The sequence below is a fragment of the Salvelinus sp. IW2-2015 genome, linkage group LG18 (genome assembly GCF_002910315.2).
Source record: "Salvelinus sp. IW2-2015 linkage group LG18, ASM291031v2, whole genome shotgun sequence".
Taxonomy (NCBI): domain Eukaryota; kingdom Metazoa; phylum Chordata; class Actinopteri; order Salmoniformes; family Salmonidae; genus Salvelinus; species Salvelinus sp. IW2-2015.
In genome coordinates this window covers 61905696-61927873 of record NC_036858.1, presented here as the reverse complement: position 1 = coordinate 61927873, position 22178 = coordinate 61905696, and the positions used below count along the sequence as shown (strand labels likewise).

At 44.1% G+C, this 22178-nt stretch overlaps 1 protein-coding gene across 6 annotated transcripts in view; it reads left to right on the top strand.

Moving 5' to 3' along the window:
* LOC111977448 (C-Jun-amino-terminal kinase-interacting protein 4) overlaps positions 1-21407 on the top strand; it is a 63532-nt gene extending 42125 nt beyond the window's left edge. For 4 of the 6 annotated variants that reach the window (XM_070448627.1, XM_070448628.1, XM_070448629.1 and 1 more), the window contains 25 exons: positions 315-459; positions 5801-5869; positions 6550-7027; positions 7228-7324; positions 7577-7713; positions 8394-8451; positions 8882-9034; positions 9182-9239; positions 9326-9456; positions 10054-10110; positions 12011-12190; positions 12390-12522; positions 12631-12726; positions 14564-14731; positions 14820-14991; positions 15139-15354; positions 15998-16166; positions 16244-16372; positions 16465-16613; positions 16871-17019; positions 17783-17954; positions 18149-18262; positions 18411-18584; positions 18660-18797; positions 18919-21407. In XM_070448627.1, coding sequence (XP_070304728.1) covers positions 315-459; positions 5801-5869; positions 6550-7027; positions 7228-7324; positions 7577-7713; positions 8394-8451; positions 8882-9034; positions 9182-9239; positions 9326-9456; positions 10054-10110; positions 12011-12190; positions 12390-12522; positions 12631-12726; positions 14564-14731; positions 14820-14991; positions 15139-15354; positions 15998-16166; positions 16244-16372; positions 16465-16613; positions 16871-17019; positions 17783-17954; positions 18149-18262; positions 18411-18584; positions 18660-18797; positions 18919-19040 — 3664 coding nt within the window. In that variant the 3' untranslated portion in view covers positions 19041-21407. The remainder of the gene's footprint in view (positions 1-314; positions 460-5800; positions 5870-6549; positions 7028-7227; positions 7325-7576; positions 7714-8393; positions 8452-8881; positions 9035-9181; positions 9240-9325; positions 9457-10053; positions 10111-12010; positions 12191-12389; positions 12523-12630; positions 12727-14563; positions 14732-14819; positions 14992-15138; positions 15355-15997; positions 16167-16243; positions 16373-16464; positions 16614-16870; positions 17020-17782; positions 17955-18148; positions 18263-18410; positions 18585-18659; positions 18798-18918) is intronic. The other 2 variants (XM_024006879.2, XM_024006881.2) reach the window with 1 other exon arrangement.
* Positions 21408-22178: the final 771 nt, after the last annotated feature.

Genomic DNA, 22178 nt, shown 5'->3' with positions numbered 1-22178 from the left:
TTATATATATATATATATATATATATATATATATATATATATATATATATATATATATATAAAAATTGGCAGATTAATCAGTATCAGTTTTTTTGGGTCCTCCAATAATCGGTATTGGTATCGGCATGGAAAAATCATAATCGGTCAACCTCTAGTAAAAATGAGGTAAAAACGGATTTAAGTTCATAGCTCTATGACTCACAGAAAGTGCAAATGAGGAAAAAAATAACCCCATGGAGATGAGACCAGCAATCAACAATCCATCTCCTCTCCCGTATTCTGTCAACCTCCCCCTCTTCTTTCTCTCAATCCAGGAAGGAACGTCCCATCTCCATGGGGTTATTCCAGTTACCAGGAAGTGATTTGACCTCTGACCCGCAGAGGGAAACCGTGGAAACGCCGTCTGAACCCTGGAGATATAACGACCTGAGCCACCCTCACTCCAACACCAGCCTTAAGGTAACAATCTACTTCCCACCTTTCAATCGCTTTTCTCAGATGCCAACGTTGTTCTAACATGCAGCCACTGTTTTGGACAGACTTTTCACAAATTCACTGTGTGAGTACAAAGTGGTTTAAGTCTGCAATCTAAGATGAATGACCGTACCCTCAGACCTGACCATCCCCCATGCCTCCTCTCCTCTTAGCATTTCCCAGAACTCTGAGGGGTGACGTAAGGCAGGGGTAATTTGGCCCAGAGTAGATACTCTGTGTCTGTGGAAACATACGCTTTCAACCCGTCACCCTGCCGGAGGACGGGAAGGCTTATTGAAAAGGAAGCTTGATTCAGTGTGTCTGCAGTACCAAAGCACGATTGAGAGGGAGACTTGAATTAGTGTGCCTAGAATGCCTAAGCAGGGGGGTGGGGTATGAGTGTGTCTGTGTGTGGCTGAGGGCCCATGGGGAGATAGGAAGTGGTACCATTCGGGGCCAGGAGCAGGGGAAGAGTAGAACAGAGGAGATAGGGAGAGAAGAGGGGAACAGAGGAGCGAGAGAAGAGGGGAAGAGTCTAACAGAGATACAGGACAGAGTGTCTGAGCAGACCGAAGGGCTGCTTTTTGCCGGGGCCACGCTAGAACCTCCCCACAGTTGCCCATAGAAACCACGCTGTGAGAAAAGGTCTATCATGAATACTCATACATGATGGGCTGATTTTAAGTATTCATTTGTTGTGATATTTTTCTACACGGGGGTAGTTGCAAGACAACATTTGACGTAAGATATGGGACTGGCACTTAAGTTTCATCTACTCATGTTGAAGCTCAGTCCTGGCTGCTGCTAATCATATTTTCTACATAATCCTCCTCCCTATCAAACCTTTGCTTTCTCTATCCCTGATCCCACTAAACGGTCTCTTTCTCACTTTAGATGCCTCGGGCACAATAGAGGTGTCACTGTGGATCTCTCACGCTGACTATTTATCACACACACACACTGCCTTTTCATCAGGCTCCCACAGTTCAGACTCACAGGGATGCCTTTGTGTGACACCTCCGATTCGACATTTCCCAAAGATTTACAGTTTTTGGTTACACTCCTCCCCCCTCTCTCTCTCCCTCTTTCTCTCTCTCCCTCGCCAATTCTATCTGTCTTAAGTTTGCAAACACACCAGTGTTTCCCATAGGATTTGTTTTCAGTACTGGTGGGTGTTCCCATAGACTTCCAGTCATTAAGCCAACAACTACCCATTTAAAAGCGTGTCTCGCCAGTAATAAACAATTGTGTGTGTATATTTACATCCATACGTGTGTGTATATATATGTATGTATATACAGTTGAAGTCATACGTTTACATACACTTAGGTTGGGGTCATTAAAACCCGTTTTTCAACCACTCCACAAATGTATTGTTAACAAACTATAGTTTTGGCAAGTCGGTTAGGACATTTACTTTGTGCGTGACACAAGTCATTTTTCCAACAATTGTTTACAGACAGGTTATTTCACTGTGTCACAATTGCAGTGGGTCAGAAGTTTACATAGACTAAGTTGACTGTGCCTTTTAAACAGCTTTGGAAATTCCAGAAAATTATGTCATGGCTTTAGAAGCTTCTCATAGGCTAATTGACTTAATTTGAGTCAATTGGAGGTGTACCTGTGGATGTATTTAAAGGCCTACCTTCAAACTCAGTGCCTCTTTGCTTGACATCATGGGAAAATCAAAAGAAATCAGCCAAGACCTCAGAAAAAAATGGTGGACCTCCACAGTCAACTTAGTCTATGTAAACTTTTGACCCACTGGAATTGTGATACAGTGAAATAATCTGTCTGTAAACAATTGTTGGAAAAATTACTTGTGTCATGCACAAAGTAGATGTCCTAACCGACTTGCCAAAACTATAGTTTGTTAACAAGAAATTTGTGGAGTGGTTGAAAATGTTTTAATGACTTCAACCTAAGTGTATGTCAACTTCCTATTTCAACTGTAGGCGTACAGTGGCCCATTATCAGCAACCATCACTCCTGTGTTCCAATGGTACGTTGTGTTCGCTAATTCAAGTTGATCATTAGAAAACCCTTTTGCAATTATGTTAGCACAGCTGAAAACTGTTGAGCTGATTAAAGAAGCAATACAACTGTCCTTCTTTAGACTGGTTGAGTATCTGGAGCATCAGCATTTGTGGGTTTGATTACAGGCTCAAAATGGCCAGAAACAAAGAATTTTCTTCTGAACTCGTCAGTCTATTCTTGCTCTGAGAAATGAGGGCTAAAATCTAAGACTGAAACATGTTTCCCTCAAGAATTTCCCTGTATTTAGCGACATCCATCATTCCTTCAATTCTGACCAGTTTCCCAGTCCCTGCAAATGAAAAACATCTCCACAGCATGATGCTGCCACCACCATGCTTCACTGTGGGAATGGTGTGATGAGAGGTGTTGGGTTTGCGCCAGACAGTGTTTTCCTTGATGGTATAAAGCTCAATTTTAGTCTTATCTGACCAGAGTACCTTCTTCCATATATTTGGGTAGTCTCCCACATGCGTTTTGGTGTTTGCTTATTTTTTTTCTGGCCACTCTTCCGTAAAGCCCAGCTCTGTGGAGTGTACGGCTTAAAGTGGTCCTATGGACAGATACTCCAATCTTCGCAGTGGAGCTTTGCAGCTCCTTCAGGGTTATCTTTGTTGCCTCTCTGATTAATGCCCTCCTTGCCTTGTCTGTGAGTTTTGGTGGGCAGCCCTCTCTTGGCAGGTTTGTTGTGGTGCCATATTCTTTCAATTTTTTTATAATGGATTTAACAGTGCTCCGTGGGATGTTTAAAAGTTTCTGATATTTTTTTATAACCCAACCCTGATCTGTACTTCTCCACAACTTTGTCCTTGACCTGTTTGGAGAGCTCCTTGGTATTCATGGTGCCCCTTGTTTGGTGGTGTTGCAGAATATGGGGCCTTTCAGAACAGGTGTGTGTATATATACTAAGATCATGTGACAGATCCTGTGACACTTGGATTGCACACAGGTGGACGTCATTTAACTAATTATGTGACTTCTGAAGGTAATTGGTTTCACCAGATCTTATTTAGTTGCTTCATAGCAAAGGGGTTGAATACATATGCACGCACCACTTTTCCATTTAATTTATTTTAGATTTTTTTTGAAATAAGTTATTTTTTTCACTTCACCAATTTGGACTATTTTGTGGATGTCCATTACATGAAATCCAAATAAAAATCAATTTAAATTGCAGGTTGTAATGCAACAAAATAGGAAAAACGCCAAGGGGATGAATACTTTTGCAAGGCACTGTATGTAGATATTCCATTACAAATCAGCCATTTCCAGCTACAGTAGTCATTTACAACATTAACAATGTCTATGGAGTATTTCTGATCAATTTCATGTTATTTTAATGGGGGAGAAATTTATTTTTCTTTCAAAACAAGGACATTTCTAAGTGACCCTAAACTTTTGAATGGGAGTGTACACACACACACAGTACCAGTCAAACGTTTGGACACATACTCATTCAAGGGTTTTTCTTTATTTTCACTATTTTCTACATTGTAGAATAATAGTGAAGACATTTAAAACTATGAAATAACACTTGGAATCATGTAGTAACCAAAACAGTGTTAAACAAATAAACATATATTTGAGATTCTTCAAAGTAGCCACCCTTTGCCTTGATGGAAACTGCACACACTTGGCATTCTCTCAACCAGCTTCAAGAGGTAGTCACCTGGAATGCATTTCAATTAACAGGTGTGCCTTGGTAAAAGTTAATTTGTGGAATTTCTTAATGCGTTTGAGCCAATCAGTTGTGTTGTGACAAGGTAGGGGTGGTATACTATTGGTAAAAGACCAAGTTCATATCAAATAAGCAAAGAGAAACGACAGTCCATTACTTTAAGACATGAAGTTCAGTCAATCCGTTAAATTTCAAGTGCCGTTGCAAAAACCATCAAGTGCTATGATGAAACTGGCTCTCATGAGGACCGCCACAGTTACCTCTGCTGCAGAAGATACGTTCATTAGAGTTAACTACACCTCAGATTGTAGCCCAAATAAATGCTTCACAGAGTTCAAGTAATAGAAACATCTCAACATCGACTGTTCAGAGGAGACTGCGTGAATCAGGCCTTCATGGTCAAATTGCTGCAAGGAAACCACTACTAAAGGACACCAATAAGAAGAGGAGACTTGCTTGGGCCAAGAAACACGAGCAATGGACATTAGACCAGTGGAAATCTGTCAAAATTTGAGATTTTGGGTTACAACCGCCGTGTCATTGTGAGATGCAGAGTAGGTGACCGGATGATCTCCTCATGTGTGGTTCCCACCGTGAAGCATGGAGGAGGTGGTGTGGTGGTGCTTTGCTGGTGACACTGTCTGTGATTTATTTAGAATTCAAGGCACACTTAACCAGCATGGCTACCACAGCATTCTGCAACGATACGCTATCCCATCTGGTTTGTGCTTTGTGGGCCTATCATTTGTTTTTCAACAGGACAATGACCCAACACACCTCCAGGCTTTGTAAGGGCTATTTGACCAAGAAGGAGTGGGATGGAGAGCTGCATCAAATGACCTGATCTCCTCAATCACCTGACCTCAACCCGTTTGGGATGAGTTGGACTGCAACAATTTAAAAGATTTTACTGAGTTACAGTTCATATAAGGAAATCAGTCAATTGAAATAAATTCATTAGGCCTTAATCTATGGATTTCACATGACTGGGCAGGGGTGCAGCCATGGGTGGGCCTTGGAGGGCACTTGGGAGCTGGGATTGTGAGGCCAGTTGGATGTACTGCCAAATTCTCTAAAATTACATTGGAGGCAGTTTATGGTAGAGAAATTAACATTTAATTATCTGGCAGCAGCTCTGGTGGATATTCCTGCAGCCAGCTTGCCAATTGCAATCTCCCTCAACTTGTGGTGTTTTGACACCTGTGGCATTGTGTTGTGACAAAACTGCACAATATAATGTGGCCCTTTATTGTCCACAACAGAAGGTGCACCTGTGTAATGATCATGCTGTTTAATCAGCTTCTTGATATGCCAGACCTGTCAGGTGGCTGTATTATCTTGGCACAGGAGAAATGCTCACCAACAGGGCTGTAAATACATTTTTATTTCAGCTCATGAAACATGTTGCATTTTATTTTTGTTCAGTGTGTATATATAGATAGATACTGAATTAATGACTTTGCAATAATCTTGTTTCAACATAAATCTGTTGTTCTATCTCTTCTGATTGCCCCCCCCCCCCCTGTAATCTTTATACCTCTGTGTTTTGATTATGTGGCCAGTTGTGATCGCTGCTCTAAAACAGGCCTTCGTTGTAATTTTTCTCTTAACCAGTTTGGGGTGCCAGACTCCCCAAGCAGATGGCAGAGGCTTTCGGCCAATCAGCAGGCTGAACAGAACCAGGTCCAAACTACCGCGTTGTTGTTTTTATGGCCTGTAATAGCTGTGTTGTTGACGACGACGTCGTCTCATAAAAGCGTAATCTAGCCTTTATGCCACCATAGATCATAGTACATTGCCAGCTGCATGCAATCCAAGCAGGTTACTCACCTGGACCGGGGTGTGACTGTGGGGCTGAAATTTAAATGATCCCTATTCCCTATGTAGTGCATTACTTTCAGCCCTATGGGGCTCTGACCAAAAGTAGTGCTCTATATAGGGAGTAGGGTGCCATTTCAGATGCATCGCAGTCTTTCAGGGGTTTAGTCGGCTTGCTAGGATTACTAATGCATAGAGAGCACCAGCTGTACTTCAACCCAATCAACTAGCCTTAGCTGTAGAATATACTACAACATGTTTGTTGTTTTGTTTTCTAACTGTGTGATCTAACCACTTTGATTTTAATTCAGATGTTTTTCTGGTTGGTTTAAACTGCATTTAGTTTTCTTGGTTTGTTTTATGCACTTTTATACCATTGCCTTTAAACCATTGCCTTTTGACTGAGCATTAATGGTTTTGTTGCATTGGCTAACTTTTTTTCAAATATGCTTATTCCTTTTTGAGAGAAAGAAGCTGACTTGAGATATAGCCCTTGACCATCTGTCATTATTTAATTTATTCTTCCTCCTCTTTCTCTTCGGTAGGATGAGATGTCAAATGCTAACCGTGGAGGCTCCAAGTCGGGAACCCCCATATCCAGGCAAGGAGCAGGCTCCAAAATGTCCTCGCAACAAGGTGGCTCTAAATCGGCCACCCTGATGTCTTCTCAAGGAGAGTCCAAATCCGGTACCCCTATTTCATCTCAAGGGGTGGACCCAAAATTGGTTACCCCAATGTCCACACAAAGCGGCGGCTCAAAATCTGTCACCCCAATGTCCAGTCAAGGGGGCGGGTCTATGTCGGCCACTCCCATGTCTACTTCCGTGTCTGATGTTGCCATGGCATCTGTGGGCACGCCCCACCAGGAAGAGTTAGAGGAAGTGGGCGAGGGTCTGACCAGGAACCTGGACAGAAGCGACAGGAAGCCAGAGAACATCAGCAGTAAGAACACCACAGTCCTGGAGGGACAGGACTCCGAGCTGAGAGGAGCAGGAGTCACAGGAGGGTCAGGACCTCTCACAGGTCAGTACTGTAGCTACAGGGCATAAACTGAGATAACATGGGGATTGGCTATGTTGGGGGACTTGGATTTTGTTACATTAGAAAACCTACTAAAATGTGCTTGGCATCACATTGGCCTCACCACTGTATTCACCATGTCAAACGTGCCCATTTGTCCCAGAAGGATAGTACTCTAACATGTTATTCCATCTCCTCTCCAGACGCAGCAGGTGATAACACTGAGTCATCAGAGGTGCAGTCCATCATAGAGTCCACTCCTGAACTGGACATGGACCTCAGTGGCTACAAAGACGCCAGGTAGGGTCAACAGGAACTAGTGTTTCTATCTCCATCTCTGCATCTCTATCCTGAACTCTCAATCATCATTTATCTGTCAAACTGTACAGACAATCGCTTTTAGCTTGGTCCTTGCAGCCGGATATGAAAACAAACACTTTATTTTATGATGCAGTGTATTGAAGCTGTGGTCACTCAGACGACCTCCCGCTCTCTCCCTCCCCCCATCCATCTCTCCCCCCTTCCACCCCCTCCTCCCATCCCTCTCTCCAGTACTCCTTCTAAAGGAGTAGGTATAGAAAACATGGCGTTCGACAGGAACACAGAGTCTTTGTTTGCGGAGCTGTCCTCGGCAGGACCCGACATGGAAGTAGACATAGCAGACATGGACGAGGGAGCCGACCTGCTTGGTAAGACACGCCCACCTTAGACACTTGCCTCTCACCTATTCTAAGACCATCATCTCATACCCACGCCTTGGGTAAATCTGGAGAACTCTACCTCAGTCCCAAATGAATGGCAAAAACTTGACTGGCACTTGTGTGTACTTGCCATATTTACTAGGATGGACTTCCCTTTCTACAGAAAATATTAGCCATTTCTCCGCTATCACATTAACTTTATTTCCATACTGCATACTTCAWATCATTATTTAATATTTTTCTTGGTTCTTCTCTTCAGATGAGTTTTCTGGTGTGTATCAACCATTCCATTCACACCCCTTGCACTTTCTCCCTTATCACTCATCACCCTCTCCCTAGTTCTCCCTTTTTAGTTTCCAAACTATGACTAAAATATACAGTGGGTCTCCCTTTTAGTGAGGTTGTAGGTTAGGTGTTCTTTAGGCTGTATATTGACCTGGTGGAGTCCCCATAGAGTCAAGTCGTGCTGTAAGACGATCTTGTCAAGTTAATCAGTTTTGTTTTCTACCTTACATTGCCAGCATGGGTGTCAGACTCAGACCTGAACTTTCTTGGTAAGACTGAAGGAATGTGTGTATCATGTTGTTTTATATCGTTCCGTTTTAGACTGGAGGAATTCCCATTTCTTATTAAAAATGTTTCCTTTTAATCCCTCCTTTTCTTCGAAGGTATGGGTCGTGAAGTGGAGCACCTCATCCATGAGAACACTCAGCTGCTGGAGACCAAGTAAGGCGTGTTTTCAAATCACCTGCATCCATGCTCAAGAAATCAATGAAACATTATTAATTTGCCAGAGCAAGAATGTCCCACGTTGTGTAGTAAATTCACACTACTGCCACCTTCCGTTCAGAGGGATTTAGCTTTCATCAAAGAGAGTTAGCGCAGTGAGACCTAGCGCAGTGTTTCTGAATCCTGGTCCTGGAATCAAAGGGGTGCACATTTCTGTTTTCGTCCTAGCACTAAACACCCAATTCCATTAATCAAAGTTTTGATTATGAGTTGATTAGTGGAATCAGGTGTGTAATGCTAGTACAAAAACAGACATGTGCACCCCTTTGGGTCCCCAGGACCAGGATGCAGAAACAGTGGCCCAGAGAAAGTTGGTGTAGGGCCTAATGATCATGCTGACTAATCTCTGTCCTCACGGTTGCGTCAGAAATGCGTTGAACGTGGTGAAGAATGACCTGATAGCGCGTGTAGATGAGCTGTCGTGTGAGAAGGAGGTGCTGCAGGGAGAGCTGGAGGCTGTGACTCAGGCCAAGACCAGACTGGAGGAGAAGAACAAGGAGCTAGAGGAGGAACTCAGGAGGTCAGTCTTTACTCTGCCTTCCTTCTCTCTGTCTGTTCGTTCCCCTGTTGAGATTAATATGGGATCCCTAGGCATTTCCAGTGTCTGTCTGTTGTGTGTGTTCATCTCCAGTATGTGTGTTCATCACATGGTGTGTTTCTCTCTTAGGGTTCGGGTGGCAGAGGAAGACAAAGTGAAGACCAAGAGTGAGAACAGTGAGGAAGATGTGAGTTGTTTGTGTGTGTGAGTTGTTTGTGTGTGTGAGTTGTTTGTGGACGTGTCTAATGAGGGTGCTGATACCACTCCTGGTAGGCGGATGTTCCCACGGCTCAGAGGAAGAGGTTCACCAGGGTAGAGATGGCCAGAGTCCTCATGGAGAGGAACCAGTACAAGGAGAGACTGATGGAGCTACAGGAAGCTGTACGATGGACAGAGATGATACGGTGAGAAGAGGGGGGAGGAAGCGAGAGGGAGGAGGGGAATCTTGTAACTAAGAGCCAATTTATGCTTGATTCAAAAAGTGGTTGGCGGCTTCGTATGGATGGTGTGACGCAGTTGCGGAGCCTCCGGAAGCATGCAGAGGCCAAATTTAGTGCCGCTGTGGGCCTCCCAAATTTTGTAACAATGCGGAGGGCTCCGTATAGCTCCACATTGACATGATTGGTTGACGGTAGGTGGCGGCTGGAGGTCCTGTATAAACACAAACTCACTTGACGACAGCTCTGCTCAACAGCTCTGCGCTGCTTTGTGAAGCGCAAGAAGTATGAATGCCCTGACTTCTGCAGAGGCCGCATGACCGCCAATGCAGACGTCGGATTGACCAAGCAGCGCCTTTAAAGCTGAGCTACTCCAAAACAAAGTGATGCATATTGAAGAGTTTTTGTCTTCTGTGTTCCACCCACACATTGTTCTTATTGATAAACATGCACCCCTTCTAGTGCGTTCTGTCCTTGGCGATTCTAGCTAGTTGAGTAACAAGATCGTTTTTTCCCCAGCTGAATAGTGATGACTCCATGAAATATGTTGTTATCTTCCCTCAGAGCATCTAGAGAGAACCCTGCCGCCGCAGACAAGAAGAAATCCAGCATCTGGCAGTTGTAAGATTCCCTCCTTTTTCACAATTACTCCTTTCCTACTACCACTCCTTTCCTACTACCACTCCTTTCCTACTATCACTCCTTTTTCTACTACACCTCTTTTTCTGCTACCCCTGCTTTTTCTGCTACCCCTCCTTTTTCTGCTACACCTCCTTTTTCTGCTATCCCTCTTTTTCTGCTATCCCTCTTTTTCTGCTATCTGTCTTTTTCTGCTATCCCTCTTTCTGCTATCCCTCTTTTTCTGCTATCCCTCTTTTTCTACTATCCCTCTTTTTCTGCTACACCTCATTTTCTACTGTCCCTCTTTTTCTACTGTCCCTCTTTTTCTACTACCACTCCTTTCCTACTATCCCTCTTTTTCTGCTATCCCTCTTTTTCTGCTATCCCTCTTTCTACTATCCCTCTTTTTCTACTATCCCTCTTTCTACTACCACTACTTTCTATCTAATTTTCTTTACTCTTTCCTTTTTTGTCTCTGCTTTCTTTGTGTTCTCCTTTTCTCCGTACACTCATCTCAGAGGTGTCAAACCATACCTGAAGCTAGTCATAAAGATGATTGTTGACCATCATTGATTCTGTTTTCCCCTTTTTGTTTTCAATTATTTTTTTATTTTTTTTATCACGTTTTGATCTCCAGTGTGTAGGTAAACTTTTGCCATGCTAAGGGTCTTCTTGAATCTGGTTTTTAACAAACAACATTAACAAAACATGCAGGGAGTGCCTGTCTGATCAGGGAATGGCTTTTTACTTCGAGTGACATTTTGTTTTCATTTAAAGTCGGAGTGAGCTCACATTTTTTGAAAACTCCCAAGGGAAACCAACACTTATCCTCTGTCAAAAGTTTTGAATACGATTCACCTACAAACAGAAGGTGTGTGTCTACCTAGTACGCATATKAAATATATTTAACTGAAATGTCTTATAAATGGCAATTTCCCAATACAGGCTCTCCCTGTTGAGTTTCAGTAGGAATGGCTATGGTGTGTGGTTCATTTATGAATGACATGTATTGTTGGAGAGGGGTGTAATGCATCTGACTAATAATTTACTGATATTTTAGGCAGAGGGTAAAGCATTTATTTGTGTGCGTGAAATGTTAAATGCATGTTTATTTGTCTTTCCTGTTGCCCTCTGGTCCCTCTGTCTCTGTTATCATGCCTGTTGTTGTTTGTCATATGTGTGCAGGAGGTGTGTTGGGATGTGGGAGGGTGTGTGTGATGGGGTTGGGATGAGGAGAAAGAGGGCATACGGTGGAATAGATGGTTGTATTCCAGAGTCAGGTGCAGTATGCCATCTGTGATTGGACAGATTTCTGAATTGACACACTGAGGTTGTTATCAAAAGGGTAGGCTATTTTCTGCTATATGGAGAGGGTCATGAAGTCTCTGTTTTGACCTGATGGACTGTAGATATTTGATCTTAAACAGAAAGAATCCTGATATTTTTGGATCTAGCCTTCTCATCTCACTCTTACTTAACAAGCGTTGTCTAGAGCTGGGATTAGCAGTAATAGTTTGTAACTTTTGTTGTGTTCTGTGTTGACATACTAACTGCCTGGTTCGTGTTACAGTATTAACCAATGCATTCCCTGCTCTCCCATCCCCTGTAAAATTGCTGAGTGGAGACTGGCTCGCTGTTAAACCCTCCTTTTGGTCGTTGGTGTAGTCTTGGGGGTGGGGGGGGGGTGTAAATCAACCCTTGATTTGAATATTTATCCCTTAAACCCTGCCGCTGCTGCTTTGTCCACCCCTCTATATATGTCTCTGTCTGCTCTTTCTTTCTACCTTCTCCCTCCCTCCATCCCTGTATCCCTCTCTCCATCCCTCCCTCCCTCCATCCCTGTATCCCTCTCTCCCTCCATCCCTGTATCCCTCTCTCCATCCCTCCCTCCGTCCTCCAGTTTCAGCCGGTTGTTCAGTTCAAGTGGCGGAGCAGCTAAGAAGCCGGCGGAGGCGGCTCCAGTTAATGTGAAGTACAACGCCCCCTCGTCCCAGGTCCAGCCCTCTGTGAAGAAGAGGAGTGCAGCGCTGCAACAGTTACCCAGTGACAAGAGCAAGGCCTTCGACTTCCTCAATGAGGAGTGAGTGTTGGAGACATCTACTCATCTGTCCATTCACTCATGATCCACCCAATTATTAATACAGCCTTTCACTCATCGAGGATTTAATCCTCCTTTGGCCCCACCTCCATGCCCYCATCCATTCAGTTTATTTATCTATCTACGCCAGATTGTGTGTCCAGAATTGATGGGAGGATTTTTTATGCATCCCCCCGTTCAGGTCTGAGGCAGGCAACATGGTGTCTCGTAGGGAGCAGAAGAGAGCCCAGTACAGACAGGTGAAAGCCCACGTTGAGAAGGAAGAGGACGGCCGGGTACAGGCCTATGGGTGGAGCCTGCCACAGAAATTCAAGGTAGTTCAAGTCTCTTTGTGGATTACTTAATATGGCTGACTTTTAATATATAAGTTACGTTAGGTTAAGCGACTCCAGGTATTTTGACCACACAATTTTATTTTACAGGTGGCCAATGGTGGTCAGACGTCAGAGAACAAGATGAAGAATCTACCTGTACCGGTCTACCTCCGACCACTGGATGAGAATGATGCTACCATGAAGGTGTGTATACCAGAGTATGTGAGCTGGAGTGGAGCGTGCCTAATTTGACTGGAGCGTGGAGCGAGTTTCCCAAAGGCTGGCGCTTCGGCCTTCTCGCCCGCTCCAGTAGCACTCACTTCACAAGCTCAGGCCATGCCCAGCCCAGCATGCATTTGTAGTTTACTTGTGTGCTGCTAATAGCCCCTTGCTTTAGTTTATGTCATCTAGTATGCTAAATATTTTCATAAAGAAACTGATAAAACACACAGGTGCAAAATCAAGGTGACTTACAGAGATGAGAAGGTCCAAGCACAAGAGAGGGCGTGTGGTGATGTAGTGTCCACAACTAAAGAATCATTTTGGGGTCAGAAAAGATTGGTATCCCGAAAGCATGATAGTGTACTTAGTACGTGTACATACTAACAGAAAGGAACGAGGTGGGTAGCTAGCTGTGTCATTGTAGCAAAGTATTTATAAACAAAAAATCAGATCTCTTTAAGTTAATTTTTGTTCTATTATCTATACAATAGGCCATCATTGATTTTGGCCCAATAGGCCAGGCATATTACCTCTTTCAAGGAGCTTTATCTGTTTTGATAGGGTTGTTTTACCTAAAAATCCTTTTAGGCCTACCTACAAAAMATAAATCGCATTCCTGCCCAACCTGGCAAGAACGGCCCAAAGGGTGTTTAGCGTCCCCAGTGGCTCTGCAAGTGCTTAGAGGGTATTCTCCACTGCTGGCCTGTTCTCCAGGCACTATCACATGAGCCTGAAGTCACAGACTGGCCAAACTCATGTTTCTAAAAGTGAATTCAAAGGCACTGTAGACTGAGCCTAATAAGGCATTTTTTGTTTAATTTGTAATGAATTCTAAGTAAGTCACAGCATATATATGCAATTTATAGAATACAATTATTTAATATTTTGGGTTGTAGTTTGAAATACTTTCCACACTAGAAGTTAATGGTTACATGTATGAGGAATGTATATGTGGGATCAATGGAGGGTGGATAAGAAGTATGGGTCTGGAGAGTTACTAAGTAAGGGAAAAGGAAATCACTTGGTTGCAGTCACTGATGAAGTTGGATAGCTATGGATTAGTGAGGAATGTGGGCCGAGGTCAGGTCAGATGAAGGGAGAAGGAACTTTTTTAAATTATACGTAACTTAACATGCCTGGCAACAAAGATGTAGTGTTTAGAGGTGCAAGGAGGAGACTCCGCCTAAAGGAGGGTATAAATACTTGTGCTGAGGGAGACATCTTTGTCTTTTGAATAAACTTGGTTTAAGCTTTGATTAGTTGTCCGTTAGGTTCTGACAAACAGAGTGAAAAACAAAAAAAGACAACGAAATGTTGTTTTCAAATGCTGAGCACTTAATGTCCCTGCCAGCCTGGTGTAGCGCTCGCTAATGCTTCACAATGTATTTCTTTGTAGCCTTAGCCTATATTATTAAAAAACTGTCAAGTAATTCAATTTTGTTCCTTCTTAGGCTCTCTGTCTGGCTCCTGACCTATTCAGAATGTTTATATGTTGTTTAATATGACATTCTTACATTAATCTTTTCATGTTTATTCAAATACTTTTTCTTCAGGTCATATGGTTTGGTTTCAATACTTCAAAACAAAATGGTAGGTCTGGGTAGTCACAAAAATAGATGGGTGATGGTTCAATTGTGATTTTTAATGAATGGAGCGAATTTGGAGCAGCAGTTTCTCTTCCTGTGAGCGATGAGTGGTTTTTAGCAGAGCGGTAGGAAAGGACCGCTCCGCTCACAAACTGGTCTGTACACCTATTCTTACCTTGTATGTCTCTCTATATACAGGGACATATTGCTAACTGTGTGTCTCCCTCCCGTAGCTGTGGTGTGCTGTAGGTGTGAACCTGTCAGGGGGTAAGACTCGTGACGGGGGGTCGATAGTAGGAGCCAGTGTGTTCTACAGTGACCTGACCAGCCCTGGTCCTGAGAGCCGTTGCAGGAAGATAGGATCACAGAGCAGTCTGGACAAACTGGACCAGGACCTGAAGGTACATGTACACAACACACATGGTCAGCCAGCACACACACACACACATGCGCTCATACAATACTGGTGTGTGTGTGTGTTTGCTGTAGGAGCAGGAGAAGGAGCTGCATCACCAGGAGGAGCTGTCCTCTCTGGTCTGGATCTGTACCAGTACTCAGGCCACCACTAAGGTCATCGTCATCGACGCCAACCAGCCTGGGAACGTCCTGGAGAACTTCTTAGTCTGCAACTCCCACGTCCTCTGCATGGCCAGCGTGCCAGGTCTGTGTTTGTGTGCGTTTTTATATGAGCACTCAAGACCCAGCAAAATACATATATTTATTTTGATTTTAGCTAACCATAACATGTTTGTTTGTACATGTTTATATATGGTGGTCTTGGGTGTATATGTGCTTGCGTGTGTGTTAGGTGCCAGAGAGACCGACTACCCGGCAGGGGAGGAGGTACCCCATAACCCGGAGGCGGGGTCAGGTGCTGAGGGCGGGACTCTCGAAGCCAGCACAACCAGTAGTGGCTCAGGGGGCGAAGCTGGAGTGCTGGCAGGGATCAATGTGGTTGGCTGCTCTACCGAGGGGGCGGTGGCTACCCCCCAGACAGCAAGCACAGAGAATGAAACCGACACAGGTAAGAGACGTCCCTCTGAAGTTTCTACAGATCTAGTGACACTGGACTGATGTGCCGAGTTAGTGGATAGTTTGCTAGTTCCAGAGGTGGGTGATTGCTGAGTTTGCTAGCTAGACTAGAGGTCATGGACCCGGACCTGAACGAACCCGAGAACAATCAGACCGGAACCTGAATGGAACCTAGACCCGATTGGACCAGAGTGACAAAAATGTTATGTTTATCAGCCAAGTTGATCTACTGGTTAACAAGTAGGTCTTTTATATGTCAGCTAGGCCTTCTATAAGTTAATACATTCACCTTATTAGCGTAAAATAAATATGCTATAGTCTATGCAGAGCTGTGGTCAGGTCCATTCAGTCTGTCAGCTGTAGTTACGTAGACCGAGACCCGATGACAATCAAACAGGACCCGACCCGGTCCTGAGGGACAAGTTAGAGCTGTCGGCTATATCAGGCCCACTCTGACCAGTGAAGACCTCTAAACTAAACCCTTTCACCCGACTTTCTCCATGGAATGATCCGCTGAATTCCTAGGTCTACCCTACAGGGTTATAGAAACATGATTTGGGCTATTGGTTCCCAAATGGGATTCCCTGTCCATTTAAAAAGTATTCTACTCTTCTCTCTCCCTCCTCCCTGTGTAGACTCCAAGGCTGCAGAGGAGGCTACTGAAGCTACAGAGGCCAGTGCAGGTCCTGCAGGTCCAGAGCATGACTTAAGTCAGAGGGGAGTCTACACTGAACATGTCTTCACTGACCCTCTGGGTGTTCAGAGTACTAGCCCTGGGAAGTCGCCAGCCAACTACACACAGAGGTATGGACAAACACACACTCACGGACAAACAAAAACAGACACAAACACGCATTATAACATCCTGTTTCCATTCTCAGGGAGTCTGATCTGGTGAAGGATGGTGTGAGCTCCAACCCTAACCCAGAGGAACAGGACCTGATGAGAGAAGAAGCCCAGAAGATGAGCAGTGTTTTACCCACCATGTGGCTGGGAGCACAGAACGGATGGTGAGACACCAATCTGCTAATTAATCAATCAGATCTGTTTATCAATCTCATATTGATCTCATCAGTCAAACTGGTGTGTGTGTGTGTTTCAGTGTGTACGTGCACTCGTCAGTGGCCCAGTGGAGGAAGTGTCTCCACTCTATAAAGCTGAAGGACTCTGTCCTGGGCATCGTCCATGTGAAGGGGAGAGTGTTGGTGTCTCTGGCTGATGGAACACTGGCTATCTTCCACAGAGGAGTGGGTAAGGCTGACGTGTTTCCATATGCTTTCTTACATTTGTTTGTGTGTCCATTGATCTACTTGAATCCCATATAAGGGGATTCACCTGTTTTTGCTTTGTCATTATTGGGTATTGTGTGTAGATTGAGGGTGAATTTTTATTTATTTAATCCATTTTAGAATAAGGCTGTAACATAACAGTGGAAAAAGTTAAGAGGTCTGAATACTTTCTGAATGCACTGTATATGCTGGTGCTAACCCCCACCCCTTCCCCTCCAGATGGTCAGTGGGATCTGACCAACTACCACCTGTTAGACCTGGGCAGACCCCACCACTCTATCCGCTGTATGACTGTGGTTCACGACAAGGTCTGGTGTGGCTTCAGGAACAAGATCTACGTGGTCCAGCCCAAAGCCATGAAGATAGAGGCACGCCTGACACACACACGGAATCATGCAGGCTCAGATGGACTGACTCGCATACTAAACACACAGGCTCAAACGGACTGACTCGCATACTGAACACACAGGCTCAAACGGACTGACTCGCATACTGAACACACAGGCTCAAACGGACTGACTCGGCATACTGAACACACAGGCTCAAACGGACTGACTCGCATACTGAACACACAGGCTCAACGGACTGACTCGCATACTGAACACACAGGCTCAACGGACTGACTCGCATACTAAAACACACAGGCTCAAACGGACTGACTCGCATACTAAAAACACACAGGCTCAAACGGACTGACTCGCTACTGAACACACAGGCTCAAACGGACTGACTCGCATACTGAACACACAGGCTCAAACGGACTGACTCGCATACTGAACACACAGGCTCAAACGGACTGACTCGCATACTGAACACACAGGCTCAAACGGACTGACTCGCATACTGAACACACAGGCTCAGACGGACTGACTCGCATACTGAACACACAGGCTCAGACGGACTGACTCGCATACTGAACACACAGGCTCAGACGGACTGACTCGCATACTGAACACACAGGCTCAGACGGACTGACTCGCATACTGAACACACAGGCTCAGACGGACTGACTCGCATACTGAACACACAGGCTCAGACGGACTGACTCGCATACTGAACACACAAGTCTAACCATCCACAGATTATAGTTGTAACCCTCCTCTCCTTTTCCATCCTCTCTCTCCCCTGTAGAAGTCATTTGATGCCCACCCCCGTAAGGAGAGCCAGGTGAGACAGCTGGCGTGGGATGGAGATGGTATCTGGGTGTCGATCCGACTGGACTCTACTCTGAGACTGTTCCACGCCCACACACACCAACACCTGCAGGATGTTGACATAGAACCCTACGTCAGCAAGATGCTGGGTGAGGAACCCAGGGCATTTAAACACCTGCTGTTGTTTTCTATGCTTCTATTGCAACTTGTTTGTGTGTCCTCGTTAGCTGATTAATATGGGACAGGGATTCATGGCGTTAGAAAGCCCAAGTCACGTACAGGAAATATAGACCGTACTTCATTATTTATTTTCTTAATAATGAGTCATGTTGATCTCCCTCAGGTACGGGGAAGCTGGGCTTCTCGTTTGTCAGGATCACAGCTCTCATGGTGTCCTGTAACCGTCTCTGGGTGGGCACCGGCAATGGCGTTATCATCTCTATACCTCTCACTGACAGTAAGGGGAAGTAATGCATCTCTCTCTCCATCACCRTCTCTTTGCCCATCTCTTTCCCCTCTATGTAATTATTAATTTATTTCTCATCCCTCCATCTATTCACCCTTTCTCTATTTAATGATTAATTTCTCCCTTGCTCTGTCTCTAGCCAATAAGGTGACGGCGGGGCCAGGTAAACCTGGTGGAGTGATCCGTGTGTATGGTGATGAAAACAGTGATAAGGTGACAGCTGGAACCTCTGTACCCTTCTGCTCCATGGCTCACGCTCAGCTCTGTTTCCATGGTCACCGAGATGCCGTCAAGTTCTTCACGGCTGTCCCAGGTAATTTCACTTCTCTTCCCTCTCTTCTTCTCCTCCTCCTGCCTTTTAACTGGATGAAGGTCCTCCCTTCCCCAGGTCAGGTGATCCCGTCAGGTGCTGGCGGAGCAGCAGAGGTGGGGAGTGACAAGGGGGTAGAGGAGCACCCTCAACAACAGCAGGAAAGGTCTGTTCTGGTGATGAGTGGTGGAGAGGGATACATCGACTTCAGGATGGGTGAGTTGGCTAGGACCGTCATATCAGACAATCAATTGACAAGTACTGTCCGTATATGGCAGGGCATGAAAACATACAGATTTGTATAAATTGAAGTGGCTTAATGTTTGTCTGTGTGTAGGTGACGAGGCTGGGGAGACTGAGGAGGCACTGGATGAGCACACTCTGAAGCTGCAGCCGTTCCTGGCTAAAGCTGAGAGGAGTCACCTGATCGTCTGGCAGGTCATGGGCAGTCAGGCATGAACTTTTAACCCTTGATCTCTAACCCTGCCACAGAGATGAAGAATGGGAGGAGCCTGCTCGAAGCAGGAACAAAGCTGGCCAATCAGATTCACTCTTCTGCATGTTTCTTTTTGTTTTACGGTTATTTTTTATTTAATTTGTAATTGTATTGATTGTATTGAATTTTAAATCTGATACAAGCCTGTTGCTCTTTTATTATTATTATTATTATTATTGAAAACAAAATTATTTCTGTTTTATTTAATTTTCTTAGGTCATGTTTCGCACTTGGTTTTATATTGTATGCCTAGTGTCCAACCCCTCTGTCCAAATACTGCGTGGTGATTGGTTGGAATCAATGTAGGTTCAGGGTGTGTCTTTGGCCACACCCCTGTCCTCATCTTTGCTTCCTTTCAGTAAAGGACCGATTGGACAGAGGAGACAATACTGTATGAAACTGTACGAGACACCTGCACACAGGAGAATAATGATGTCGGTGTTTGAACTGCAAATCCAAATCAACCGCATGATGTCCAATAAGAAAGCAAGTATTACAGGAGAATCCAGCGATGGAGCCAATCCAGTGTGTCCTAAATGATACAGGTGTGCTCTTCTTGCATGATCATTTTTATTTTATGTTGTGAGAACATGGATGTTGATTGTACTTAATACAGTTTAATCAATTGTCAGTTTTCTGGACTTGGGATCAGTGTTGTTCTCCATGACTATGGTCTATGGAAAACCTGATAGATCAATCATGTCTGTAGCTGCAGGGTCAGAGAATCGCCCTATTGCAATACCGAAAAATGCATCCTCCCTTCCTAGGGGTAATTACAACTGGGTTGGATTGATGATTGAGACAGATTAGTAGTTAATTACCTCACGGAAGGTAGGTAGGAAGGCAGGGTTGCACTTTAAGTGTGTTGGAACAGGGTCTCTGACTTTAGTTTCTGTGCCGCTGCTCTCCCATCCTGCTCTCCCATCAGCTAGAGCTTGCAGACATTTTACAAAAATCAACTGTTGCCTTAGGTTTTAAAAGTAAAAAAGGAAATGTTTAAAACTACATTATGGACTTTTGAAGTGTGACTGAGTATGTATACCTATGTGAAAGAATGTTACCAAAGGAAAAATAATTTCAGTTGATCAGAATAAAGTAAATGTACAGCGTTGTAGCAGCATTTTCAACCCATCTCTCTTTAGATACAATAACATTTTGACAGACCGTCTTTGTTATAAGGTTCATTGTGTATGGATAGATATATTTTTTAAGCCATCTCTGTAAATGCAGAGATGTGATTGTGTATAATAGCTGGTTTCTCTGCTTCTGGAATCTTTTGTATGCTGAGAGTAGATGTTACCCATAGGCACAGATCTAGGATCAATTTACCCTCCGCAAATCCCAACGTGAACAATTAGTGGAGGAACAACTCAACACTGACATTAGATAAGCGTCTAGGGGCAACGTCTTCCTTTTACCTTTTGTACACTAGGGGACAGGGTGACTGATCTCTGACCAAACAGGATCCCTCCTGATAGGTTGATATGATACTGAAGTGTTCAGAGACTATTTGAAGCCTATTTTTATTATTGACTTTTGTATGTTTGTCTTTTCGACCCTAATCTGTGGTTGCGTCTAGATGGGGAGTAAGGTGTCATTTAATCTGTGGTTGCGTCTAGATGGGGAGTAAGGTGTCATTTAATCTGTGGTTGCGTCTAGATGGGGAGTAAGGTGTCATTTGACACACTCGGCCGGAGTCTGGTCTGTGTACCAGCAGATTGTGCTGGTGAGTGTTACTACGGTGTCTGTCCTGAGGAGTGAACGAGGGCGTGTGTGTGTGCCTTTGTGCTGGTCTGTGTGTGTGTCTGTCTGTCTGCTCTCCAGGAGAAGAGATGTTTCATATCGCAGTTTAGCCATTTCAGTATTTATTTCTATGAATGAGTCTTCGCAGTTCAGAATGTAACTTTGTACAATATGAAATATGACTATATGAATATAAATTGTATATGAAACATTGAAATGGCTTGGGTTTATTGTTTTGACAATGATTGTAATTACTGCGCTATACATTACCCTGCTTGTACAAAACATTAAAAACACCTTGCTAATATTGAGTTGCACCCCCTTTTGCCCTCAGAATAGCCTCAATTTGTCTGGGCATGGACTGTACAATGTATCAAACGTTCCACTGGGATGCATGTTGACTCCAATGCATCCCACAGTTGTGTCAAGTTTGCTGGATGTCCTTAGGGTGGTGGTGGACCAATCTTGATACACACAGGAAACTGCTGAGCGGGAAAAACCATTCTTGCCCATTTATCCTCTGAATTTCACACATACACAAGCAATGTCTCAATTGTCTTGAGGATTAAAAATCATATTTTAACCTGTCTCCTCCCCTTCATCTACACTGATTTGAAGTGGCTTTAACAAGTGGCATCAATAAGCTTTGACAAGGTGAATCCAGTTGAGTCTGTCATGGAAAGAGCAGGTGTTCCTAATGTTTTGTACACTCCAGAGGGGGAGGTTGAGTGCACTGGGTAGAAGTTGGCATTAGGAACAGATCTGGGGCCAGTGTATCTTCACAAAATCCTCCATTACTGCTCAGGTAAAATGTGAAAATGACTTTAGGTCAGTGCCTAAGATCAACTTCTTCCAACTCCTGTGTTGATGAACAGGTCAAGGTCACCCCCCCTCCCCCCAACTTGTGTTGCTCTGACTATGGTTGCCCCCAGTAACAGTACATCCATCACCTATCTATGTACTTATACAGCATATCTTTAGCCTTTAATTATTTAAACTATCAATTAAACTGACTTGTGGGGAAACTTGTGTGTCTCCTCTGCTTTTGGCTTTTTGCAAGATTTCCAAGAATTTGGAAGCACTGTCAGCTGCTCGTTCACAGACCTGGGTCTTTCCAATGCATGAGGTCTGTTTTAAAATCGACCTCTTGAAATATACATTGTTTTCAAATTTAAAAAACGCATAAATGCAGTGAGCTCAAAGTATTGGGACATTGACAAATGCTTTAATTTGAGGGTATTTTCATCCATATGGAGTGAACCATTTCGGAATTACAGCACATGGTATCTCACAGCTCTGGTTCATCGTGAGTCTCCTATAACGCCCTGGACCAGAGCTAATCGGGTACCAGTGTCCAA